Here is a 24,806-nt window from a genome sequence, read left to right on the forward strand (position 1 = left end):
CCACCGTTAGAAGCCGCCTATCGGAGGCAACAATAGCGTCGCGGCGGGCGGTGAGCGACCCAAAGAGCCTCAATGAACCAACCTACCTGGATTATCTATCGAGTGATAAATTAAAAATATGGCGTTTCAACGGCATTCATCATCCCAATGGGTCATTTCGAACGCTAGAGAGCTATTGTTCAAAAAAAAAATACTAAGTGTTTTGTATGCTTCTCGACACCAATTGTTTCTGTCGTACTACCGAGAAACGCTCCGGTTTGAATTTTAAAATTTGGGTTAAAACATTCAGTAGAGCTCGTGAGTACGAAATGACAAGCCCGTTAAAATAATTTAAAAGTTGCTCGGTGCGTTGGAGTGCAATTTCCATCGAATTTTAGTTTTGCGGGCGACTCAATATGGAATTGAGCTGAAGTGTTCACCGGTTTCTGACAGTTAGCATATCGTTCTGTTAATAATGCGCTGACTGAGACGTGTTCAACTTAATTTTATAAAATTGTAGTTTAATTAGTGTCTCTACTTGATATTATAAACAATTTTATATTTTATTTACTCATTATTCCAATGTTAAAATTGTATCTATGTTTTTTTTAAATGTTTTTTTAAGCGTATTCTATATTTATGTATCTAATAAAAGTGTAACTTAACAAAAAAAGAAAGTCTTGTCTTAATCCCAATAAATTTACCTAAAAAATACGCTTATCGGTTTGTTTAAACGCCTTAATCTAAGAAGGTAACAGATAAATAAAAAAAAACTGTTGTCACATTTACGGCCGGTCTCTTGTCATGTAGGTATGTCCATAAAATCCAATAAAAATAACAAAGTGAAAATATCTAGACATGACAAGGAAGACCGTGACGAACGTAGTAGATTGATTAACATGAAAGGGGAAAACAGAAGGATGTACTCGTATTATTTCAATCAAACGTCTGCACAAAAATATTCTGACGTTCATACGAAATGTCTAAAATTTTATGGGAGTTAAGCTGTTGTGTACCAATATAAAAAAATTAGTACCTTATAGTTAGTGATAGATCCATTTTTTTAATTGCTTAGTTGAACTGAGGGTAAGCTTTGTCAAGGTATAAAACCAAAAAAGTTGGTTGTCTCGACTAATTTTGACAAATTTGACCACAACAAACGGCTATGTCCAAAATCGTGTGTTTCATAAAAATATTTGTCTTGTATTCTAATTTTGGTTTCATACCAAAGTCAGTGAAGCGGGTGAAATAATTTTTAGCACGTTCTGATCGCTGTTATAATATTAGTCGGATTATTTTAACTACGGTATAAGTTGGCGTATTCGTAATACTAGGTTCACTGTGCAGCGTATAACTAGCGCAATTTCGCGTGTTGATTGTGGTTTGCAAAATTTTTGTTAAAGGCCACCCTAAGAACACAAAGCCGTTTAGAAATGGGCCAGAAATTTTATAAAATTGTGTAATCGGTTTTTATATTGAAATCATCTAGTCATTGATAAATAAAAATCAATGATCAAGAGCCGTGATAGCGCACTTTTACTATTATAATATTACAGTAATATGGTTATAAAGTTTACGTTTCCGTCACATTTATTGGCACTTCTTCTTATTTTAATGGCAGTTCTGTGCTCTGAGGTGTCGGCAGCCGGCAGCCGGCAGTGAAGTTGGCATTCGGTTCGATATCAGTGCGCGCGCATCGACGCCGCATACACTAGCCGCGAGGGGCATTACGTACCTAGTACGACGACAGCCTTATTTATAGAATGCACGCTATTTCGTTATCTACTTTTAATTTACCAGTATAATCTCTACGATATTATAATTCCGATTATAGAGACAAAATTGTATACTGCATGTTGCTCTACTTGCTCTATTAGGCCCTGAAATGTTTACTTTTTTAATAAGGATGAGATTTTTAAACTTCATTATAAACGATAAAATTTATAAATAAAAAAATTGCAAAAGTAAAGAAAAAATAGTTGCTTCGTTATCAGATCGGACCAATTTTATTTACCAGTCACAATTAAAAAATTTTTTTTTATAAATAACGATACTAAAATATATATACAACATTAACGATAAAAAAAATTCTTAGTAAAGTTTTAGCATATTCGGGTTATTTTATTTCTGTTCCTAATTTATAACGATGCAGTTTGTGGTAGCGACGGCTCTCCTACACCGTGTCCAGTCGTAGAAGGCGCTCCGATGTGGTCGCACGCGCGCCGCGGGACCGTAGAGAACTTCGCGAACGCGTGTGTTGTATTTGCGAATAAAAACAAACGCGTTTGATAATTTAAACTATTTTTATAAGTGTTGGCAGTGACCATGAAGTATTTAGTGGTGATTTTATTTGTTGCGGCCTGTGCTGGGTCCGCGTCCGCTGCAGTGGCCTCTTGTGCCCCCTCTGAGGAGTTCTTCGCGAGGCACAATATATCAGCTGATAACCAAAATGAACCAGGTGCGAATATTACCAAAGGATTATATGATATGGAAAGTGATGAAAACAGGTCTACCAACAGTTGTAGACACAGTGTCGAGTATTTTTTATACAACTAAGAAAGAACTAAGGATAAATCATGATTAAAAAAAGAATAACTATATTTTGTACATATGTGTTTCTTTAATAAGAATGTGTTTTTTTATAAAACATGTTGTTTTATAATGTAATATAATATAATATGTATATGTAATTTTAAATAATTACAATAAGTTATCCTACGAGTAAATATGTAAACATATTGAACAGACGTAATAAATCAAAACATTTATCAATTTAAGACATTAACTAGAAATTATGGAAATGTCCACACGACTTCAGAGTACATTGTAACAAAGTATTATTTATATATTCTTTGATATACATAAACTATACCAGTGTAGGAATATTTTACATAATTCGCATTATTTAATAATAAACGGTTGTATTAAAGAGAAATGGAACTGTATTTTTTCCACAAATATTGTAGGTGTCAAGAGGTTAATTGATTGTTATTAGGAGAGAGTAGTTTACACACACAGAGGTATCGAATAACCGATAGTGCTGTGACCGTCGCAAGCGATCATCATTTTGTCACATAATCTGCCAAACAAAATACTCAAATAATTGTGTTTGCTCGCAAACGAAAAAAAAACCGACTTCAATTACATCGACGAGTAATACAACGTAGATCGTCAATAGTCGAAAAAATAGTCAAGTAACTACGCGTTATCAAAGATTACTCAAAAAGTAGTTATCAGATCTTGATAAAATTTATATGTGACCACATGATAAACATCAGCTTTCGATTAAATCAAAAATTATCAAAATAGGTATACCCAGTAAAAAGTTATTGCGGATTTTCGAGAGTTTCCCTCGATTTCTCTGGGACCCCATCATCATATCCTGGTTTCCTTATCATGGTACCAAACTAGGGATATCCTCTTTCCAACAAAAAGAATTATCAAAATCGGTACATCCAGTAGGAAGTTATGCGGTATAATACAACGTAGGTCGAGGAAAAAAGCGTCAAGTAAAAACGCATTATTAGATATAACTCGAAAAGTAGCTGTTAGATCTCAAATAAATTTAAATGGGACCAATTGACACACACCACCTTTCGATTAAAACAAAATTTGTCGAAATCGGTCCACCCGGTCAAAAGTTCTGATGTAACATACATAAAAAAAAATACAGTCGAATTGAGAACCTCCTCCTTTTTTGGACGTCGGTTAAAAATGTCTAAGATCGTGTAATTTCCGAACGACAGCACTAAGTTGATTAATTTTCCTTTCATATTCATTATTGATAAGGTTCTGCATACAATATTATTATTTTTTATACATGTTCATGAATAAAACTGCGGTACCAAGTTCACCGAATAAGCTACAATTAGATAAAAAAGAGAAAACAGAAGAGACGGACACCTTTAAATAATGGACGTCTATTTTTTACTTCTTTGATGGCTGCATTGACACAAAACCTATATTTATCTAACGAGTCGAATAGTGTCATACGGGGTATTATTATGTGACAGTAATAAGCTATCAATCGCGTCTAGTTCGCGTGTTTGCGCGGATATACCGACATGCAGCGGAGCCCACCGCCTAGGGATGTAGTTTGACAGTTAAAATTGATAGAGAGCTACACGTAAATATAATAGCTATTAGCCGGCTCTTCACGCTGATATTATATTGACGTGACATTTTAGACACGAGATTATTATTGATACACTTTTTATTTTTATGCCTCGATAAGCAGTTACGTGAAAGGCTGATTGAGCAACGTTATATTTTGATTTTATATTCTTGTGTTTTTGCGATTCGTATGATACTACATTTTTCAGTTCAGTTAGCAAGACAGGACAACGTCTGCGGGTCAGCTAGTATATTAATATATTTTATTATCTATCGTATATTAAACTATAATCAATGTAAAGAGTTTACACTTACTAACAACTTAATCTGCGATTTCTACCATATTTTGATAAAAAAAGTCCTTTCTTAATACAGATTGGATCAGTCACTAAATTGAGTAAATTTTGCCGCATCAGTTTTCTTTTTGAGGATAAATACTGAGATCTTATTAACCTTAACGTATTGTACGCTCAAACTGAAATCACATTAACTAGTAAGAAAATATAATGTATATAAAAATCCATAATGCCGTCGTAATGCGAGTTTGATGTTACAGTCGGCGCCGGCAGCCGGCGTGGCGCTCAGTGATTAAACATGTAATGTAAAAACATTCGAGACGCGAATTACATCTGCTAATTCTGTATTCCAATATGGTAATGATGTTTGCCATTCAATTACTTTTCGTTTTAAAATTTACTCTTTGAAATGTAATATTCTTGAACGTATTTCGAATAGTCATCAACAGCTGAGCATAAAGCGTGGCGTGCAATTTAGCAAGTGAGAGATAATTGTTTGGTTAAGTATATATATTTATATATTTAATATGCATATATATAAATACCGTAATTTACTTAGCTTATAATAATATGCTTGAATAGACTTGTCCAGACCACTCTTTCTTTTATCATGTGTTGTTTTATATGTAAGTAAGAATATGTTCGTAGATGCAAGTATACCTTGCAACTACAACTTAACACACGGTTTAACTACACTTTGATAAGATTAATTGTGTAAAAACAGAGTCATTGTACCATTATTGGACTTGGTAAATGGTGTAATGTATGTAAGTAAAATGCGATAGGTGATGTCAGCTGGCGTGACTTGACACCCGACCCTGAACTTTGCGCTCTTGAATGGAGCGAACGCACATTATTTTTGCGCTACATAGCCACTGAGCCACTTAAAACAGAAACAACGGGTAGTTTATATTGATATAGAGGGAATATTATTTTTAACTATATGATTTATTCAAAAGCGAATGTCAGAAATGAACATGTGACTATTAGAATGAATCAGTTACCGATCGGAAACCGTTTCTAGGGGAAAGTCACGAAAAATTACGAGTCAAAGTAGAGCCGCTAGCGAGGAAGGGGTGCGGGGTGAATGGCGGCGAGTAGGCTTTGTTGCTCGCGCTGGCATTCCTCGCCTGGGAACCGGGAACAGGCGCCTCCCCGCACCGCTACCGCCGCCCCGCGCGACGTCCTGCACGCATTCCAGCCCTCTCTCACTTTCATTGTTCCTTTCGGCGCGGGAGGTCGCCGCTCCACGTACAAATAATAAAACCAGTCGTTTAAGTGGGGAAGACTTGTTGGCTACCTCCAATAAGCAAGTTCGCCGTCCGTAAATGACATTTTAGGGAAAATCGGGCAAATTGAAATATCGATAAAAAGCCTCAATCGGTAAAGTTACAGAATCAATAGACAAATTAAATTTAGGCTTCAGAGAACGCTTGTTAAGCAGTTATTTATATTGTGTCATTTTCACTTTGATTGTTATATTTTTAATTTGTATGTCAACGACATCACCTTATTTCATTGGGATACAACCCATGCCTCGCACAATGTATAGCAGTTATATTTTCACTTATGAGTTTTTGTCAAAGAAAAATCCGTAATTCCGTTAATATTTTAATGACATATCAAAACTTTACACACATAAAAATAATTTTAAGCAGCGAACTAAATAGTAGCTGGTCATAAATAAAATCCAGCGACAAATTTCACCTACGACATCATAAAATCATCCCTTAAAAATAAATATATAATTGTGTTTGCCAGCAAACGAAAAAAAAACGGAATTCAATTACAACGACTAATAATACAACAAAATAGACACGTAAAAACGCGTTATCAGACATTACTCAAAAAGTAGTCATCAGATCTCGATCAAATTCAAGACTACAATATAAGCATAAGCTTTCAATTAAACAAGAATCATCAAAATCGGTACACCCAGTGAAAAGTTATATGGTATAATACAACATAGGTTGACAAAAATATAGTCAAGTTAATACGCATTATTAGATATATCGAAAACTACTGCCAGATCTAAATTAAATTAAAATGGCACCACGCGACACACACCACCTTACTAAAAAACAACAAAAAAAAAAAAACATCGAAATCGGCCCACTTAGTCAAAACTTCTCAGTTAACTTAAATGAAAAATACAATCGAATTGAGAACCTCCTCCATTTTTCTAAAGTCGGTTCAAATGGTATTTTTATGACTTACCATTGGGACCAAAGTAGTTATTCATTGGACCTGTAGCGCAAAACAGCGAGATTCTTCTACTTAGCCTTGATGAATGTGAAACATGCGATTATTTTTTTTTATATGTCGAAGATATGTGCCGTGCATATAATTATACTATCGTAAAATGTAATTGTTATAAAACTAAACGTATAATATTTTTTTTTTAATAATTGAAATTTACGATACACCAAGTTCATATCAAATGTAAGTTATACTCGTATTTGTCCAGTCATAAGTATATATCGATTAAACGTCAATGAGAATTATTTTTTCAAACTAATAATGACGTGTTCAATGTTCATACAAGATATCATTAAAATTATAATTTTAGATGCTCGGAATGCCATTGTGCCCGTTTTACCTGCGCCGGCGCAGGTATCGCTGCCCGAAATTTTTGTTTATATATTTTGACAAATGCTTAGAAGTTGCAAAGCCTTGTCTTCGTCAAGGGTGGCATGACTAAGTATGCGCTGATTGGGTACGGTGTTCCCTGTTAATTTGCATACAAGTTGTCAAGTCTTTGAATTTATTTTCTATTAACTGCCCGGACAGACTTCGTTCTGTCAAAAGTAAATAGTACATGTTTTTTTATTTTTTTTAGTATGAAAACTTTCCGTTGGACTTACGGAACATACAAAAAATAAATTAGACGAATTGGTCAAGCCGTTCTCGAGTAATGCGCTTAGTAACATTCATTTTTATTTATATAGATATTTTCTTTTTATAATAATATTATATATTTTCAAGCTCTAAAAAAGGCACGTAGCGCTTTTTGTTACTTATATTTTATTTATTTGGGTGTATACTTAGAGCCCGTAAAAAAACCATAGCGATCGACGCTCATTCGATATACAGTGGATTTACAAAACGTTTGCACAAGCTAAAATAAATCGCGGTGCTTCTGAAACGAATTTTCACGTTTTTTTTGCACAACACGTAGCTTTTACTCCGTGTTTTGATTACGTAATAGCAATCAGGTTGAAGTGGGAACATAGAAATCATAAAAGAGGAAAGTCTCATTTAAATACAAAGGTCTGAGTAAGGCGAGAAAATAAATTGTCAGAGCTGTACTCTCACGAAGTATTTGAACCGTTTAATATCATTTAAAGATACTTTATCAATTAAGAAATTACAATATTATTTAAGTCACAAATATATTTTATCACGAACCATATCGTAAATAAGTCTAGTGAATCATTCATTTTTTTTAAAGACATTCATTTTTAAATATTGTATTATAATATTTTAATTGCTCATTAAGTAAAATTCACCCCTGAGTGAGTATGTAACAGCGAAATTAATGTACCTTATAGTAAGATAATTACAAAAGGAAGTCCTGAGGTATTTCTTCGTTAGCGTTTCCTGCTGATAGATGGTTTAACTTTACTAAATATTATAATTTTAATATCTTCAAGGGGCGTTACTACCGCTGAAGCAGGTGTAGTGATGATAAAAGGTTCTAACGCTTAAATTAATAATGTTATCCTCGTGTGAATGGTGCTTGTTTGTATTAAATTAGACGTTAAATGATAACTAGAATAACTAAGAAAGAGACTAGTTTGTCGTAAACTGAATAACCGACTTTAATGACATCGCCCAGTAATACAAAGTTGGTAGACGAAAAACAGTCACCAGTATTCACTTGAATAAGCATTATTAGAGATTACTCAAAAAGTATTTGTTAGATCTTGATTAAATTTAAATGAGACTGTGGAGAAGCACCATCTTTCGATTAAAAAAAGACTGATCAAAATTTATTGCGAATTTTTACTGGGTAGATCTATGTCCACCCAGTAAAAATTTCTGAGGTAACACACCTAAAAAATACAGTAGAGTTGAGAACCTCTTCCAGTTTTTGAAGTCGGTTAAAAATATATGAACATGGTGAAAAGTAGTTACAGTTAAAGAGGCTAATACTGTTCTTAAAAAAAAGTCTTTCACGGTTGGGTCTTAGTATCCGGCCAGCCCACCCGGTGACGCTGTCAAGGCCGCAAGGGCCAACCAGAAGTAGACATTCCAAAAAAAAAAATTCTTCAATAAGTGTTGTGAAATACATTTGAATGTTGGACAAATTAGGTGTTGTTATCGTAGTTTAGAAGGCACGATCTAAAATATTAATCATTATAAGTCAAGTCAGTTTTAAGAACATTGATAACAAATAGCGTCGCTAATTTGTAAGAACCCTTGAAAAGTTCATCACTCAGTCTCATTTTAGCTTTTGAATATTCACAAAGGAGATAATTCAGCTAATTCCTTTCCATTATTCTTTTTCCTTTATTTAGCTTTGAACGTTTCTAAATAGCGATTATTTTTAAACTTTCGCTGCTCGCGAGTGCTTTTAGTGGCGACAACTTTTAAATGTGACATCGTTTTCAGGCGTCGTTGCCGTGAAAGATTACTTTGTGTTTTGACGTCATATTACAATCGATATGTAGGAGGGAAGGGAATATAAAAGTTTGCTTAGCTTTTGTGTCAAGTTGACCTAGTAGGTGAAGACACATAGATTTCGCTTGTTTTTGAAATGTTTATAAATTCAAGACTTGTGTAGAATGGGAGAGTTTTTAGATATTGGTGCACCATTTATTAAAATAATTTTTGATCAACGGAGTTAGAAAGCATTATAAGGAATTACTGTATGGATCGAGAATGTATTCTAAGAGATGTACATTTGTCTATTCGGATTTGAGACCTTACAAAACCTTACCTTATCTTACCCTAAAATATGACGTATTTTTGCCTTGGAGTGGGCTACTTACTACTGTAGATATACTGACTGTAGGTAAGTCTATCGTTAGAGAAAATTTTTGATTTTCAATTTCGTAAACGACACATTATTTTATTAGTAAAATCGAATGTTCTGGTCTACGGTTAAATTCATAAATATGTGATATAATGTAGGTACATATATTTCAACCTACGTTTTGATCGTTCTAGTGAGAAATTAATTAATGAAGATAAGACTACGATATAATTATCCAAGGAGTCGTTCGGTTTTGGGTTGCTCCGGGCCAGGGGCCACCGAGAAGTTATCTCGAGCCACATAATAATTAATGAATAAAAATATTTCACACTAAGAAAAAATATCTTTATGATAACAAAAGTTAGTATTTTTAGCTTAAAATACTGATACTGAAATTTTATTATTAATATTAATCGCTCGCTCGCTTCAGCCTGTAAAATCCCACTGCTGGGCATAGGCCTCTTTTCCCATGTAGGAGAAGGATCGGAGCTTAATCCACCACGCTGCTCCAATGCGGGTTGGCGGGTATATTCCCTACTATGAGTAACGATCGCTATCAGGTGTACATGATAACAACCGGGAGGAAGTGCTTAACGTGTTCTCCGTGGCACGTAGCGAGACCCACAAGGTCAACATAAACACCCACGGTAAACATGTGCACAGCCAATACAAATATATGTCATGTGCGGGGATCGAACCCGCAACCGCTAGAGCAACAGTCACAAACCAGTGCGTTGCAACTGTGACCGTTGCGCCAACGCGTCATCGTTATTAATATAATTCACTATATCTAACACTTATTTATCTGTGTGGCTACGACAGTAAAGAATATAGCCTCCCCCTCTCTTCCCATGGGAGTCGTAAGTGGCGACTAAGGAATAACACAGTTCCATTGCCACCTTGGAACTTAAAAACCCGATCGATGGCGGGGTAACCATCCAACTGCTAACTTTGAAATACACAGGCCGAAGACGGGCAGCAGTATCTTCCATGCGACAAAGCCAGCCCTGCCCAGCGTCACCAATCCGCCTGCCCAGCGTGGTGACTATAGGCAAAATACATGAGTTCACGCCATTTTTGGCGCGAACTTATGGAGGCCTATGTTCAGCTGTGGACTGCGATAGGCTGAATATCTAACACTCGCTAGTGTACCTCCTCCGCCCATACTTTTTTTGCATGATAAATAATCACCAACATATCATATAGTAAAACCTTCTCCGAAACACGCTACATCTTATAAGTATGGTTATTATTTCGATCGGTTAGTACTGGTAGTTTTTGCAGTATAATCGAACAAAAAAAAGGCTATCCATTTATTATATATTAGTAGATAGATAACATAAGAAATGTGTATTAGATAATTTCATAAAATCTATTAACAGGATATTATCACACCTATCTCATAAAGCCGAGCATTTCCTTCTTCATTTATCTTTATTTAAATGTTTTTCTTTACATGCACTTATTTTTATTTAAAAGTGATTTAAAAAGTGTTAAGTTACGAATGCATATTAATGGCAGATCAGACATTGCTGGCTTTAACTTTGACTTAACTGTACACGTTACAAATTCGCTTCCAAACGTATTTATTCTAATAGATAAAAAGTTATCTCAGCAAAGCAGGTCATGAGGTAGTATAACGAAGTAGGGATTTAGATTTGCCCCGGGAGGCGACGGGTGCGCTACCTGCCGGCGACACCGTTAATAAAAAAATTATTACGTTCAGAGAACTCGACGTTTATCAAATTTTCTTATTACGACTTGTAAGGATTTGGACGTGCGGATACGGCTGTGACTCGACTTTATCAGTATTTTTTCTTGTTTTATTTGTATGTTAAGGCAATGTTTTGAAGAGTAGGTTTTTTTTTTTAAATTGTGACGTAGAAAAGTGTTATACGAGTACAGTTATGTGATTAAAAATCATTTGCCACTGAGACATACATGTTTGGTCGATATTACTAATTTGTATGTTCGTACTCTTTTTATCTTCGTAATTTTTAGGACAATTTTTGCTGGAATGTTTTATGGAATTTAATCGAAAACATTTAACTGCTATTTTCTATGGAAATTTTGTTAAAAGTGTGTCGTTTCGTTTGTTTCTTTGCTTGGCGTACTTCTCATTTTTACTTGATAGTTAATTAATCTAAAGTTTACGTGTGTTTGATCGCTAAAATTATAAATAGAATCGTTCAGAAATCATACTTGCCAATAAAAATCTATTGATTATAATGTTTAAACGTTTATAACAAGAAGGTCAATTTAGCATAAAAGTATTATGTTAAAAGTACTCTGTATTGAACATAGAACCACAGCTATTAGTGGTCGTCACATCGACCAGAACAGGTGGTGGTGTATCGGTTTCATCCGTCGGGCTTCCCGATCGAGTTACCTTGGAGTGAGTCACGGCACGAGTCAATCGTGTCAGACTACATTGATAGTAGGGTTCGTTTCGTGGTTTATGTGATTAGGACGTTTTGGGGCTTTTTATTTTTGGGGTATTGATTATTAGTTTAATTGTGGTTATTTTAAAGTATTTATGTCTTTATTTATTGGATACAATGTTAGTTGTATATGTATATGAATATGACATAAGTGCATATTTATATTAGTGTTTTGTATGATTGCATTGATCGTTTTGAAACGTTACGTATGATCTAATAGCATATGATCTAATGTAAATATTACTCAAAAATCTTTAAAAATACATTACTTTTTGTGATTTTTTTTTACCTAGATTGCCAGGTGGCGTTTTTATTTATATTTTATATAATTACGTTTTTATAGCTATCATAATTTTTTAATATGTGAAAAAACAATGAAATGTGATTTTGAGTACGCTGTGTTCATCCATATTTTTTTATAATAAAGTTACTAATTGTACAATCTATATATTTAGGAATATCACCATAATGATCATTAATGAAATATAGTGTGCAATAGTCTCGTCCAGCATTTAGGTAAGCGTTATCGTATATTGTCAGAACACTCTGGAACGTATTGTCTGTCTGTATTGGAATTAATTATGCGGGATATTGTCTAGCGGCCTCTACCTACGGTTTATTTGAGTAAATCTACCTGTTCCGTACCTATCATAAGCTCAATAAGTGTATATATCAGCATCATAAATAGGAATCAATATTATAAATTTTGTTTGTTCATAATGAATAACTCAAAATCTACTGGATAGATTTTAAAAATTGAGATACCAAGAAAATGCTTCGTTATCACTGAGTGACATAGATGATATTTTAACGGGAGAACAGAAAAGTCGAATCATCATGTGATTACACGCAGGGCGAAGCTATAGAAAGCTAATAAATGCATGTAGAGACACGTACAAAGACAAAGTTGTTATATTTAACGAAACTGGTAACCCTCTAAAAGTAAATTGTCCGGAAAATGTCACCTGCTTCGAGTAGCATTTCCTTGGGGAAATGATCCTTCCTATAAAAATATTCAACCCAATTCCACATGTTAAACATATACCCTTTTTTTCTTTGCATATCTTGTTTCGTGTATAAAGGTTTTCTTTAAAGAATGTATACTTGTAAATCGATTTCTATCAAAAATAATTATATTCTTAACTAGCTGACGATCGTACCATCTTTTTTAAGTGAATAATTAATTTTTGAAGTAAAAGCTCTTTACATACGCTTTACTTGGGGAGTAAGCTGGTGAATTTGTAACGAAAGCGTTACGAAAATTGTGATCGGGCGAGGCGAACGGAAGTTGAGAGGGAGATATAAGTTAGATGGGGCTAAAGAAGTTTTACTTCAGTCTAAAGCACATTCGTTTTTTTTAGTTGTAACGTTTTTGTCTCGATAATAACGCGCACAAAAATAAATAAATAGCACATACAAAGTATACAAATAATAGTATAGTTCATACATTTTGGCGATTTATTTTTATTTGTATGGATAGATACGTCGATACAAAGCAGAGAGCGTCGAAAAAAAAAAATGATTGTGACGAAATGTTTCCCTTGTTTCTTTTCTTTATCCTTTTATAGTTCTCTGTTTTAAAATCCAAATTAAGAAATATACAAGCGCGTGCTAACATGTGGTTCTGTAGGCGGTGACGTCACAGGATGTGCTAAATATATTTTATGGTCCCACCGTGCAACTAATAATGTCGGTTACGAATGGGGACGGGTGAAAACGCAAATACGGACTCTGTACCAAGGATCTAAAAATAATTGTTGCTGAAATTGAACTGAAGTGACCACTCCCACAGTTCACTGCTGGACAAAATTTACTTGTAGTAGTTTGGACTTAATCTGTCACATTCGTCTAATCGACCTTGGCGGAAATCTCTAACCAATTGTGGGTATACCTACCTTAATTGGGTATTTGATGTAACAATCAGGACCAATAACATAATGTGCCCTTCAAAGGTACTGTAGAGAGACAGACAAGAAAAAATATCCAGATCATAATTAAAAATTTGCATAATTATACGTTTCAAGAAAGAATCGCCTAGATGACCTTTAACGTAAAACAAAATACAAATACAAAATAATACTATACAAACAAACGATTGTATAAAGAGATATTACAGCTTGTTTCATACTTTTCTTACAAAAGAAGACAAGAAACAGCTCTCAATATAACAAAAGAGGAAAATGAAGTACAACTTTAAGTATCTCAGAACGTAAGAACGAAACGTGAAACGCCTGTGAGATATGACGTGTTCTCGGAGTCGGAGGCAATTTATCGCTTGATTAGATTAAATCAATTTATCCGTGACAGTGAAATGGCCCTCTTCCTGCCGGTTCCGAATCTCGTACAGTCTCTCGTTATCATCAAGAATTCGACTGAAAACGCCCGATCTTATATTTAAATTCGGGAGAATGATCTTTAGGACATTATTCACGTTTTTCTCATACGCGGTTCGTTATTGAAATAAAGCGATGTGGTCTTTAAAAGTATATTTAATTTAGATATATTAATATGTTGAAGTAGTATTTGTTTTTCGTAGAGGTTTTGAGGGATATGTTTAGATAAATTATATATTTGAAACAGTAGTTAGTAGAGTTTGTACAACATACGACTAACTTTTGAGAGACGTAAAATAGTAACAAGTTTCAGGTTTGCAAATAAAATTGTCACGTAGTTTTACTGTGAGATTAATACATTACCATAATAATATAGGTTTTTAATAACTATCATAAAGTGTTAATGTTGACGTAAAAATAATTATGGATTTGGTTTTATAATTGTAAACTTTAGTACGAATTTGACTTCATCTAACACGGTACGCTTAGGAAAAAAACTGTATATCATTGACAGAACCAAATTATGATGTAGATTTAAAATTGTCGCAACATAAATAGCGACTGCCACAATAGCGTATATATATATATATATATACTAGCTGACCTGGCGAACTTCGTATCACCTTATTTTTTTCTGAAATATAATAATAACATAATATATCAAAATAAAATATAGCCTATCTTTTAAGTTGGATCGAACTGAACATGGTGTGCGAATTTTATTATAATCGGTTAAGTGGTTTAGGAGTCCATTGAGGACAAACATTGTGACACGAGATTTATATATATTAAGATATATGTACAATTTATTGTTTTCCTTTATTGTAGTATTATTAGATATATTCCATTTCATTCCCTATTCAATGTAATAAGGTTTTCGGCACTCAAGTTAATAGAAGTCTCGTTTCCTTAGGTTCATGGCCTTGGCCGGCGTTTGGCGAAACTCTGTACTTCAGCTAGAGAAGCTGAGATGAAAGGGCGGATGCGCAAACTACGACTTTTATAGTTATAGCCCACTGTAAAAGCCTGTAAATGTACCATTGCCGAGCTGGTTGAGGCAGATGGATGTTTTCCTGTTATAGTGGATTAATCAGTCATGTTAAAACTACCGTAAATTGACGAGCATGTACAAGGTACATGTTTGAAATTTCGAAACATATCGTTTTTCTTTCAATGTTTTTTTTTTTTCACTTTTGAGAACAAGATACATTCTTAAACAAATTTATATCAGATTTTGAAAGTCGAACCTCGATATTTTCTTTGTTTTATGTATGTTTATTGTCATACTATAAAAGCGTGATCACAAAATAAGGTTAGCAATTTTAGGGTTAATTTCATTTTATAAAATGAATTAGTTTTACGTTACGTTACTAAGCTTTAATACTTTTAGTATCTAGCATTAATGAAACCATTAATATTTTTATTTATTAATATCTTAAATGAAACACATTTTCATTGAAAAACTCAGTTTTTTTTTTTAATTTTATCTAGTGACAAGCAATTATTAAAAATCAAAATAAAAGCGTTTGTAACAATCGAATGGAAACAATCGAATGGAAACAATAACCAATTTTAAAAAGTGAGCTCGAGTTTGCGGTAGAGCAAAGTGCTTCTTGAATTATCTTCCAGTCATAATGAGACATTCCGTCTTAACAAAGCCCTTTGCGCTGCTATTGTCGAAGGTGCAACCTGAGTGACAATGTAAGCATTTATTTGGACTATTTTATTCCGATTTTAGTTTTAGGACCTTTTTAAATTACAGCTTTGGTTCTCTTTATCTATATTTTTAACCGACTTCCAAAAAAGGAGGAGGAAAAAGGAGGATTCTCAATTCGACTGTATTTTTTTTTTTTTTTATGTATGTTACATCAGAACTTTTGACCGGGTTGACCGATTTCAACAAATTTTGTTTTAATCGAAAGGTGGTGTGTGCCAATTGGTCCCATTTAAATTTATTTGAGATCTAACAACTACTTTTCGAGTTATATCTAATAATGCGTTTTTACTTGACGCTTTTTTCGTCGACCTACGTTGTATTATACCGCATAACTTTCTACTGGATGTAGTGATTTTCATAATTCTTTTTTTGTTGGAAAGGGGATATCCCTAGTTTGGTACCGTGATAAGGAAACCAGGATCTGATGATAGGATCCCAGAGAAATCGAGGGAAACTCTCGAAAATCCGTAATAACTTTTTACTGGGTGTACCGATTATGATGATTTTTAATTTAATCGAAAGCTGATGTTTATCATATGGTCACATATAAATTTTATCGAGATCTGATAACTACTTTTTGAGTAATCTTTGATAACGCGTAGTTGCTTGACTATTTTTTCGTCGATCTACGTTGTATTACTTGTCGATGTAATTGAAGTCGGTTTTTTTTTTCGTTTGCGAGCAAACACAATTATAATTGTTTCTATGCGAGTGACGCTAAATTGTTTTCCAAGATTTTGTCGATGTAATGAGAGATCTGAGAAAATTAAAATTATAAAAAAATATTATATATATATATATATATATATATATATATATATATATATATCATAAGTTTTGTTTGTATAAAATAAAATAAGGAAATTTGCAGTATTACAGTATTCAAGATAAATGTTAAGTATTCGCGAAGTGAAGATATTTGAGTACATTCTCCATAGTTTCAGGTCCTCTTGTTTATATCGATTAGAATGTGAGGCACTAAACAATTCGTACTGAGTGCTCGTGCGATTAATTACGCCCCAGGATACCGCTCGCTTGCCCCTCGGCCCGAATAATTAATTCAATTCAATCGTGCTCCGCTTCAACTAACATTATGCGGGAAAAGATTGCCGAGACACTTACATACAATTGTATTAATATTAACAAAGTTCACATAGTTTTGTTATATTTATGACTGGCTAACGTAACTAAGTTTGGTTTATAAAATATTGCAGTTGATTATTTCTTTCGTTTAAAGTCATTCTGTATCATACAGTTTTGTAGGATCTTATCCCACATTGCAACAAAAAGTAGCCTGTACCTTTCTGCTCACTCACTGTATTGGCTCTTTATCAAAATACCTAAACACAATTCAAATAATATAATAATAATAATAATAATAATATTTATTATGCTATCGTATAATAATAAAATTATAACCTTTCAATTATTTTGTTTCAGGTAATGACTTCAGTGAAACAGGGAAATGTTAACGAAGAACTCGATACACATCAAGTGGAAGATTATATTCGGAGTGTTTGATAAATAAAATATCGTTTAAAAGGAAGCGTGTTGGTATTATGAAGTGTCTGTTGATGGGTGCATACAAACTAACTGCAATATAAACTGCAACACATATTGCTTGCTATGACATGGCATGCATAAATTTTTAAGAGAATAGGAGTGCAATATCGTCTTGTCGCTTCGTAGCCGTCAAAGTTTTAATTACAGTTTTGCGCCAAGTTTTGAACGGTTTTTAAGTGTCCCGACCGTTAGTAGCGGACATGTCAGTTTTCGGGACATCCATACGAGTCGAAAAGGTTCGTTTTACTTTTGTTCGAATATTTGTGAAAGTTCGCCAGACGGAGACATTACAGCGATCTAGACTACAAAACTGTCGTACTGATTTTTTTCTTCTTTCTTTTCTTTTTTTTCTAGGAAGTTAAACATTTAACTACCTATTAAGAAGTAAAACTTCAAAATTATTTAATTTATTCTTACCAAGGAACAGTGTTGCGACGAATAAGAATATTTAAAAGTGATTATTTAGTCAATTTTAATTGCAAATTGATAATTTAAGTAAATAAAATTTACAAAAGTTACAATTTACTGTAGCTTTTAAAAGTTATAGTTATATAAACTACCCGCCCCAGCTTTGCACAGGTGCAATGCTAGGGTTGCCAACTTTTTTTGACAAAAAAAAAACGTATAAAATGGTTTGGATAGGAAAAAATAAAGTATTTGGAAGAAAAAAAAAGTATTTTTCAAATTTTATGTTTTTATTGTTTTAAAAACGTATTTTTGTGTGCCTTTAGCACATGCTAAAATTTTTTTGTTATATTTAAATGTTTCAAACTTGTTTAACAATCAATATTTAAATTTATATAAATAAAAATTCGTTTCTAATTATATTTATTGACGCTATATTTCTCTCTTCTCGCTACTTTAGATTCATTACTAAAAAAACCCTTTCAGTAAAAGCTTAAGTAGTGGGAACAGAGAGTAAGTAAGAAATTTTTTTTTTATATTTGGTAAGCTATCAGGTGCATTTTTGAGTATATATTGCCATTTTTCAACTGTACTTTTCACTGAAAATTCTTTATCATCATTAGTGATTTTGTTTTTGTCTTATACATTCGGAATATATATCCTGCATCTTAATATTTAATCCGTCTTGTAATTTAGTTTTTATAATTATCATTTCAAAATGTTAAAATTTAACCGCATTTTTTAATGACACGTTAGGAAGTATTGAAAGCCAGTTATCTTCGCTAAGGTCAAACCATTTTTCCAACCATTGATTCCTTAACTACACATAAACAAAGCCAACGGTCAATTTTTCTACAATATCGTTGATAGTGAGTAGTGACATCTGTGACAAATGTCAGATTGTCACCTGCCCCGTCACCGTCCCGTGTCAGGTGTCGCCGTCACCTGGACGACATCTAATCAGTAATTTTAAATCCTTTCCATCATCCCTTTTACCTTATGTGTACCGTTAAATAGTTAAGTACCCATAATGAGTATTTAGTTTCACGCATCACAGTAAAGATTGAAAATAAAGTATTTTCATATACTTTATTTGTATGCAAAAGTATAAAGTATATTTACCAAAAATAAAGTAGAATACTTTATTATAAAGTATGGTTGGCAACCCTATGCAATGCTGATACTAAATATAAAATGTAAAATAAATATTCGCAATGTAAGCGTAAAAAATATGTTTATTTACGACATTACATTAGAAACCTCTAAAACTATCAGTGTTCTTCTACTATATTATGCATGTATTATACATATAAACCTTCCTCTGGAATCACTCTATTTACTAAAGAAAACCACATCAAAATCCGTGTCATAGTTTTAAAGATCCTAGTATACAGACAATTGAAGTGACTTTGTTTTATACTATGTAATGATGATAAATTGAAATTACCACTTTATACGTAAATATAGAACGAGTCGTTTTTGTGACCTAAAATATAAACAAGTTATAATTATGGTAGACTAATATCCACTATTGTGAAACAGTGTTTTGTTAGTATTATATTGCATTTTCTTAGCTCAAGTCCACCGGCAACCTCGTTTAGAGACGTTTATTTTGTCATGTTTATTTAACTGTTATCGGATTTGCGTAGTATTTGCACTAGTTAAAATATATTCAAGCTTTAATAGTCGAACTAGTGTCACATATATTTAGCACAGGTTCATTTATCATTACGTAGTATAAAATAAAGTCGCTTCCCGCTGTCTGTATGCTTAGATCTTTAAAACTACGCAGGGGATTTTGATGCGGTTTTCTTTAGTAAATAGAGTGATTCCAGAGGAAGGTTCATATGTATAATACGTGCATAATATAGTAGAGTAACACTGATAGTTTTTACACCGTAGCGAAGCCAGGGCGGGTTGCTAGTTATAATGATAAAGATTTTCATTGTTAATGTAATTTATTATAAATAACATCAATACAATTTATTTATTTAACCTTATTACGTAGTTTGTGCTACACGATATTAACCGATCGAACTGGTTCAGTCTGTAAGTTTTGCACTGGTAGACCTCTTCTATAGGAGAAGAGTGGAATTAATAGGCGATTACTACTTGGTTAATTATCTCACCGCTAGTAACGATCAGTAGTTCAGTACCTGGTGTCTAATATACTTACGTGTTCTCCGAGGCACGATGGGCAGGCTCACAAAGATACTCAAGACACAGACTAGAAATAGATATTTGTATAAAACAAATGTCTACTCCAAGCGAAAATCGAATACACGAAAAATATAGCAGTATACAAAAGTAGAACAACTGGCACTCTTATCGCTTTATAACGATCTCTTCCAGACAATCAATACCAAACTACGATTAAATGTAAGAGTTATTGTTTTGTAGTTAAAACATTCAATTGTTATCTTGGAATGTGTTGTCGAATGAAGGTAACGCTTTGAGTTCAACACATGAAATAGGTATAGGGCAATATACTAAAGTGATCTATTTTATGCAAATTGCACATGCAAATAACATCCATTTGCATTGATTGTAAAACAAATTTGTAAAGCGTACATGAATAAACATTTAGTGTCAACTGTGTATAAATTTAATTAGAAAGAATGTCATGACACGAATTTCGGGTGTCGTATGACAGCTTAATGTGACCGTTCATTGTAAAATGTTTCAATTTAGATTTTACAGATAAATATTATCTCTTCAAGAAATTGCTGTTAGCCATAGGGTTGCCTGTTAAGACTGATATATCATTATAATTTAGTTATTATAATTACAATTTTTGTTACTCTGGCACTAGTATTCAGAAAGTATAAATAAATCACTAATATAACAAATTTTAATATTAATGGTACCCTTAATAATAATACTTATAAATGCAAATACTCGAGGATCTTTCTCGCGGTGATGGTGTTGATGTCAAAAATTTCATTAACGCCGACGGTTTAGGGTTCGATATCCGCAGCAGAAGTTTGTATTGGTACATATATTTGTTTTTGTATTGCGTATTTTTCACCGTACTCTAACGCTTCAGCCTGTAATATCCCACTCCTGGGCATAGGCCTCTTTCCCCATGTAGGAGAAGGATCAGAGCTTAATCCACCACGCTGCTCCAATGCGGGTTGGCGGATATATTCCCTACTATGAGTAACGATCGCTATCAGGTGTACTTGATAACAACCGGGACCGACGGCTTAACGTGCTCTCCGAGGCACGGTGGGGAGACCCACAAGGACTGCACAAACATCCAGACCACGGCAAACACCTGTATGGCCAATACAAATGTTTGTCATGTGCGGGGATCGTACCGCAACCGCCAGCGCAACAGGTACAATCCATGGCTGTGACCGTTGCGCCAACGCAGCGACACTCTACGGTACTCTAGAGATCGTAAAACCAATGGTTCCGATTATTAACATAAAACACCTGATAATTGAAAATATTTTAACTGAGGTAGGGTACCGCAGGAAATTTCCTGCTCAAAATATTAGAGCAGCCCGACTGGGGTAGTACCTCGACCTTACAGAAGATCACAGCTAAATAACACTGTTTACAAGCAATGTTGTGTTCCTGTTGGTGAGTAACGTGACCAAAGCTCCTGGGGGTAACTGGAATGCTTCTGGTGTTGCAAACTTACCATCAGGTGAGCCGTACGCTGGTTTGCCGATCTAGTTACATTTAGGAAAAAATTGCGGGATGTTGTCTGTGTACCTAAAACATATGCACGTTATATTATCCTATTGTCGTTAAATATTTAAAAAATATTCCTCAAATATGCGATAGCACTTAGATTTCGATTCGATTTGCTTCAATTCGAAAATTTTGTATTAACATGCAATAATATGTAGAATATTTAAGACGTGTATAATACCTCTTCCGATGGGCGTAAAATTCTTAACCAAACTTTCTTACAATGTAGAGTCACGCTTAGGGCGTATTCGATTAGGGGCTTCTCCATTTACGGCCGATTCCAATATTCAAACTTCGATCTAGAGATCGTTGCAATCCAAGATAGAATTCTTTCTCTCGATCGATCCTCGATCTGCGTTTCAATACAACGATCTTCAAACGCCGATCGAGATTCGACGAGCGTTTGGAGATCAATCCGTACCCTCCCGTGCGTTCCATTCTAATCAGTATTTATGTGACTGCGTTTTACTCATATTCTAGATTTGAGAGCATTTGATAACTTTTTTCATTTATTTATATTGATATTTCCATTTAATATTCTTTAAACACCAGATTATATTATAATTTTCTAAATATAATGTTACATTTTATGAAATAACACACCTTAAAACTTACTAAGATTGAGATCGGAACGTAACGTACGTGAAGACTGTGAAGTTGTCAATTGTCAACTTCAAAGCTCAATCGAAAGAACTCTCCGTACTACACCGCGCTCTTTGCTTGTTTTATTGTGTTTGGATATCTACTGGTACCTTTGTTTATTCATTTAAAATGGAAAGTGGACAGGTGAGTGATAACAAAATATATTAAGATTTATAGTACATATTATGTTGGTCGAACAGAGCATTCCCGACCACCCGCTGTGAAGACGCTACATTTCGCGCCTATTTTTTTTCTGTTTAAGGTTTCAACGAAACCCCTAACGAGGGATGAATCAAAGACTTTGCTGTCTTTTATAGAAAGCAGCAAAATAATATACAATAAAGCTACCAATGCTACCACCAACAAAATGAAAACGGAGGAATGGAAACGCATCGCCGACCAATTTAATGCAGTTGTTACATCATGCCACCGTACACCTCAACAACTATTATCTGCTTTTTTTATATTATAGTATAATTTTCAGTTAAACCTTTATAGACAACTTTACTTACTACTGCTGGTGCAGACCCGACAACTCAACTTTTTTTAATAACTATGATCGGATGGCAAGCAGAACAAGTAGTAAGCTAGATGGTTTGCATGATATTTGCTCTTAACTTTTATTGCAATCTTGGACTTAGGGGGCTGTAATAGAGGTTTTTGCTAACCCATTATGTTAGATGTTTACATAAAGTTAGAGTGGTAGACTGTAAGTCATTAGCAATTCATAAAGATACCAAATCTCTGAACTCCTACAGGTTCCAAAAGAAAACTCTTCACCAAGGGTGATGAAAACCGTTCTGCCAGGAATCAAGCAATAGCAAATTATTTTATAGCTAAAACTAAGTTATTAGAAGAGAACTTAGAAAAGGTGATATTAGAAAAAAAAAACTACAACTAGAGATAGATAATTTACAAAAAGATAAAAGTTAAATTAAATATTTATTGTTATTTTTATTTTAATTCGTTAAATTATATTTTGTATTTTGATTTAATTTTGTAGAATAATAATAAGTTGCGAGTGTAAAAATGTTTGTTTTATGTATTCCTTTTTTGATATGTATTTTGTGTTATATTTCTATGTAATAAATATATTTGATAATACCTGCTTGTTTTAATGAAAAAATAAACAGTATTTTAAGTAAAGAAAATATTTATTTATTTGAGCACCAACAAAGTACATACTAAACACATAACATACAAACAAAACAGAGAAAGTACCTTAATATAGTATATGAAATGGCAAAATAACATTAATCATCATTACATCATTACAGCCTATACAGTCCACTGCTGGACATAGGCCTCCACGAGTTTACGCCAAAAATAACGTGGACTCATGTGTTTTGCCCATAGTCACCACATAACTAGTAAAACATATAAAAATAACATTAATAATATTAAAAAATTCTAAAAAAAAATACAATGCTTAACAACTAAGCTTACAAATAAAAATTAGTTTATTAAAATAATAACAGCTAAATATTACTGACAACTTAGGAAATTAAATTTTATTAATTAGAAAATAATACTAATAACATTAAAATAATTTATACTATTTACTTTATTTATACATTAGAAACTAAAAATTCATCAATTATATTGAATTCCTCTTATAAAGTCGAAAAATATCCATTTATAAGCTCATTCCTTTCAACAATATCTTGCAATCCCAGAGCTTGAGATTGAGTGTCTGCAACAGAAGGATCTGTTACTAGGCTTGCTGGCAACTCTACTTCTGAAGGCATTTCTTGCATGTTGTATTTTCTACAGATATTGTGTAGAACTGCTGTTGCTATTATAACTGCTTGAACATTTGCAAGTGACAAGCGCAGAGGCAAAAAAATAACTGGGAAACGACGCTTCCAAACACCAAAAGTACTGAAAATAAGTTTTTTATTAGTATAACATTAACAACAACTTATATTTGATTTTTATAGAAGTGTAGGTAGAAAATAAAAAAGTATTTGTAGTACCGTTCAATTAGATTCCTTGTTGCAATATGAGCTTCATTGTATTTTTGTTCTGAGCTATTACTTGGATTTAAAACTGGTGTTAGTAAATATGCTCTATTGGGATAGGCACTATCACCAAGTAACCAGCGGTTGCCAAAGGTCCCAATGTCACACTGAGCTGTAAAGAATAAATATGTAGGCGAGATAAAAATCCATGTACATATGTATGTATTTGGAATTATCGCAAGGCTATGAATTTTAAAACTAGAATCCAATATTTAATTGTTACTTGCCTCTCAAAACAGAATTGTTAAAGATAGTAGCATCATGTGCAGAACCAGGCCAACGAGCTACTACATTCATCAGTCTCAAATCTGCATCACATACAGCCTGAACGTTTAAAGAAAAGTAACCTTTTCTATTCCTAAATTCTTCACCGATTGCTTGCACTGAAAAACAAACTTATAAATCTTTTGTAAAAAAGTACCTTTTTTAAATTATAAATATATTTACTAACTTGGAGACTGTATACGTATATGAGTACCATCTATTGCACCAAGAACACGTGGGAAATGGGCTATTTGGTAAAACTTATTAACACTGTTTTGGTGCATATAAATGTACTTGTTATATAACTTTGCAATTGATTTCGATATATTTTGCACAATTCTGCATGCTGTTG

At 33.4% G+C, this 24,806-nt stretch overlaps 1 protein-coding gene, 1 long non-coding RNA gene and 1 pseudogene across 2 annotated transcripts; 1 reads left to right on the forward strand and 2 right to left on the reverse strand.

Annotated features, from left to right (window-relative positions):
- The first annotated feature begins 21,804 nt into the window (after window positions 1-21,804).
- Window positions 21,805-23,102, forward strand: LOC123658982 (annotated as a pseudogene).
- A 607-nt stretch (window positions 23,103-23,709) lies between these two features.
- Window positions 23,710-24,487, reverse strand: LOC123658993 (putative nuclease HARBI1). Its single transcript, XM_045594281.1, has 3 exons — window positions 24,418-24,487; window positions 24,146-24,302; window positions 23,710-24,050 (listed from the first exon to the last, which is right to left on the reverse strand). Exons 1-3 carry the CDS (start codon window positions 24,485-24,487, stop codon window positions 23,783-23,785), a joined length of 495 nt encoding a protein of 164 aa, XP_045450237.1. The 3' UTR covers window positions 23,710-23,782.
- Window positions 24,488-24,502: 15 nt separating this feature from the next.
- Window positions 24,503-24,772, reverse strand: LOC123659996. The gene is made up of 2 exons (XR_006744118.1): window positions 24,642-24,772; window positions 24,503-24,573 (listed from the first exon to the last, which is right to left on the reverse strand). It is a non-coding gene; the product is annotated as an uncharacterized LOC123659996 (long non-coding RNA).
- Window positions 24,773-24,806: the final 34 nt, after the last annotated feature.

This window comes from Melitaea cinxia, chromosome 2, assembly GCF_905220565.1.
Source record: "Melitaea cinxia chromosome 2, ilMelCinx1.1, whole genome shotgun sequence".
Lineage (NCBI taxonomy): Eukaryota > Metazoa > Arthropoda > Insecta > Lepidoptera > Nymphalidae > Melitaea > Melitaea cinxia.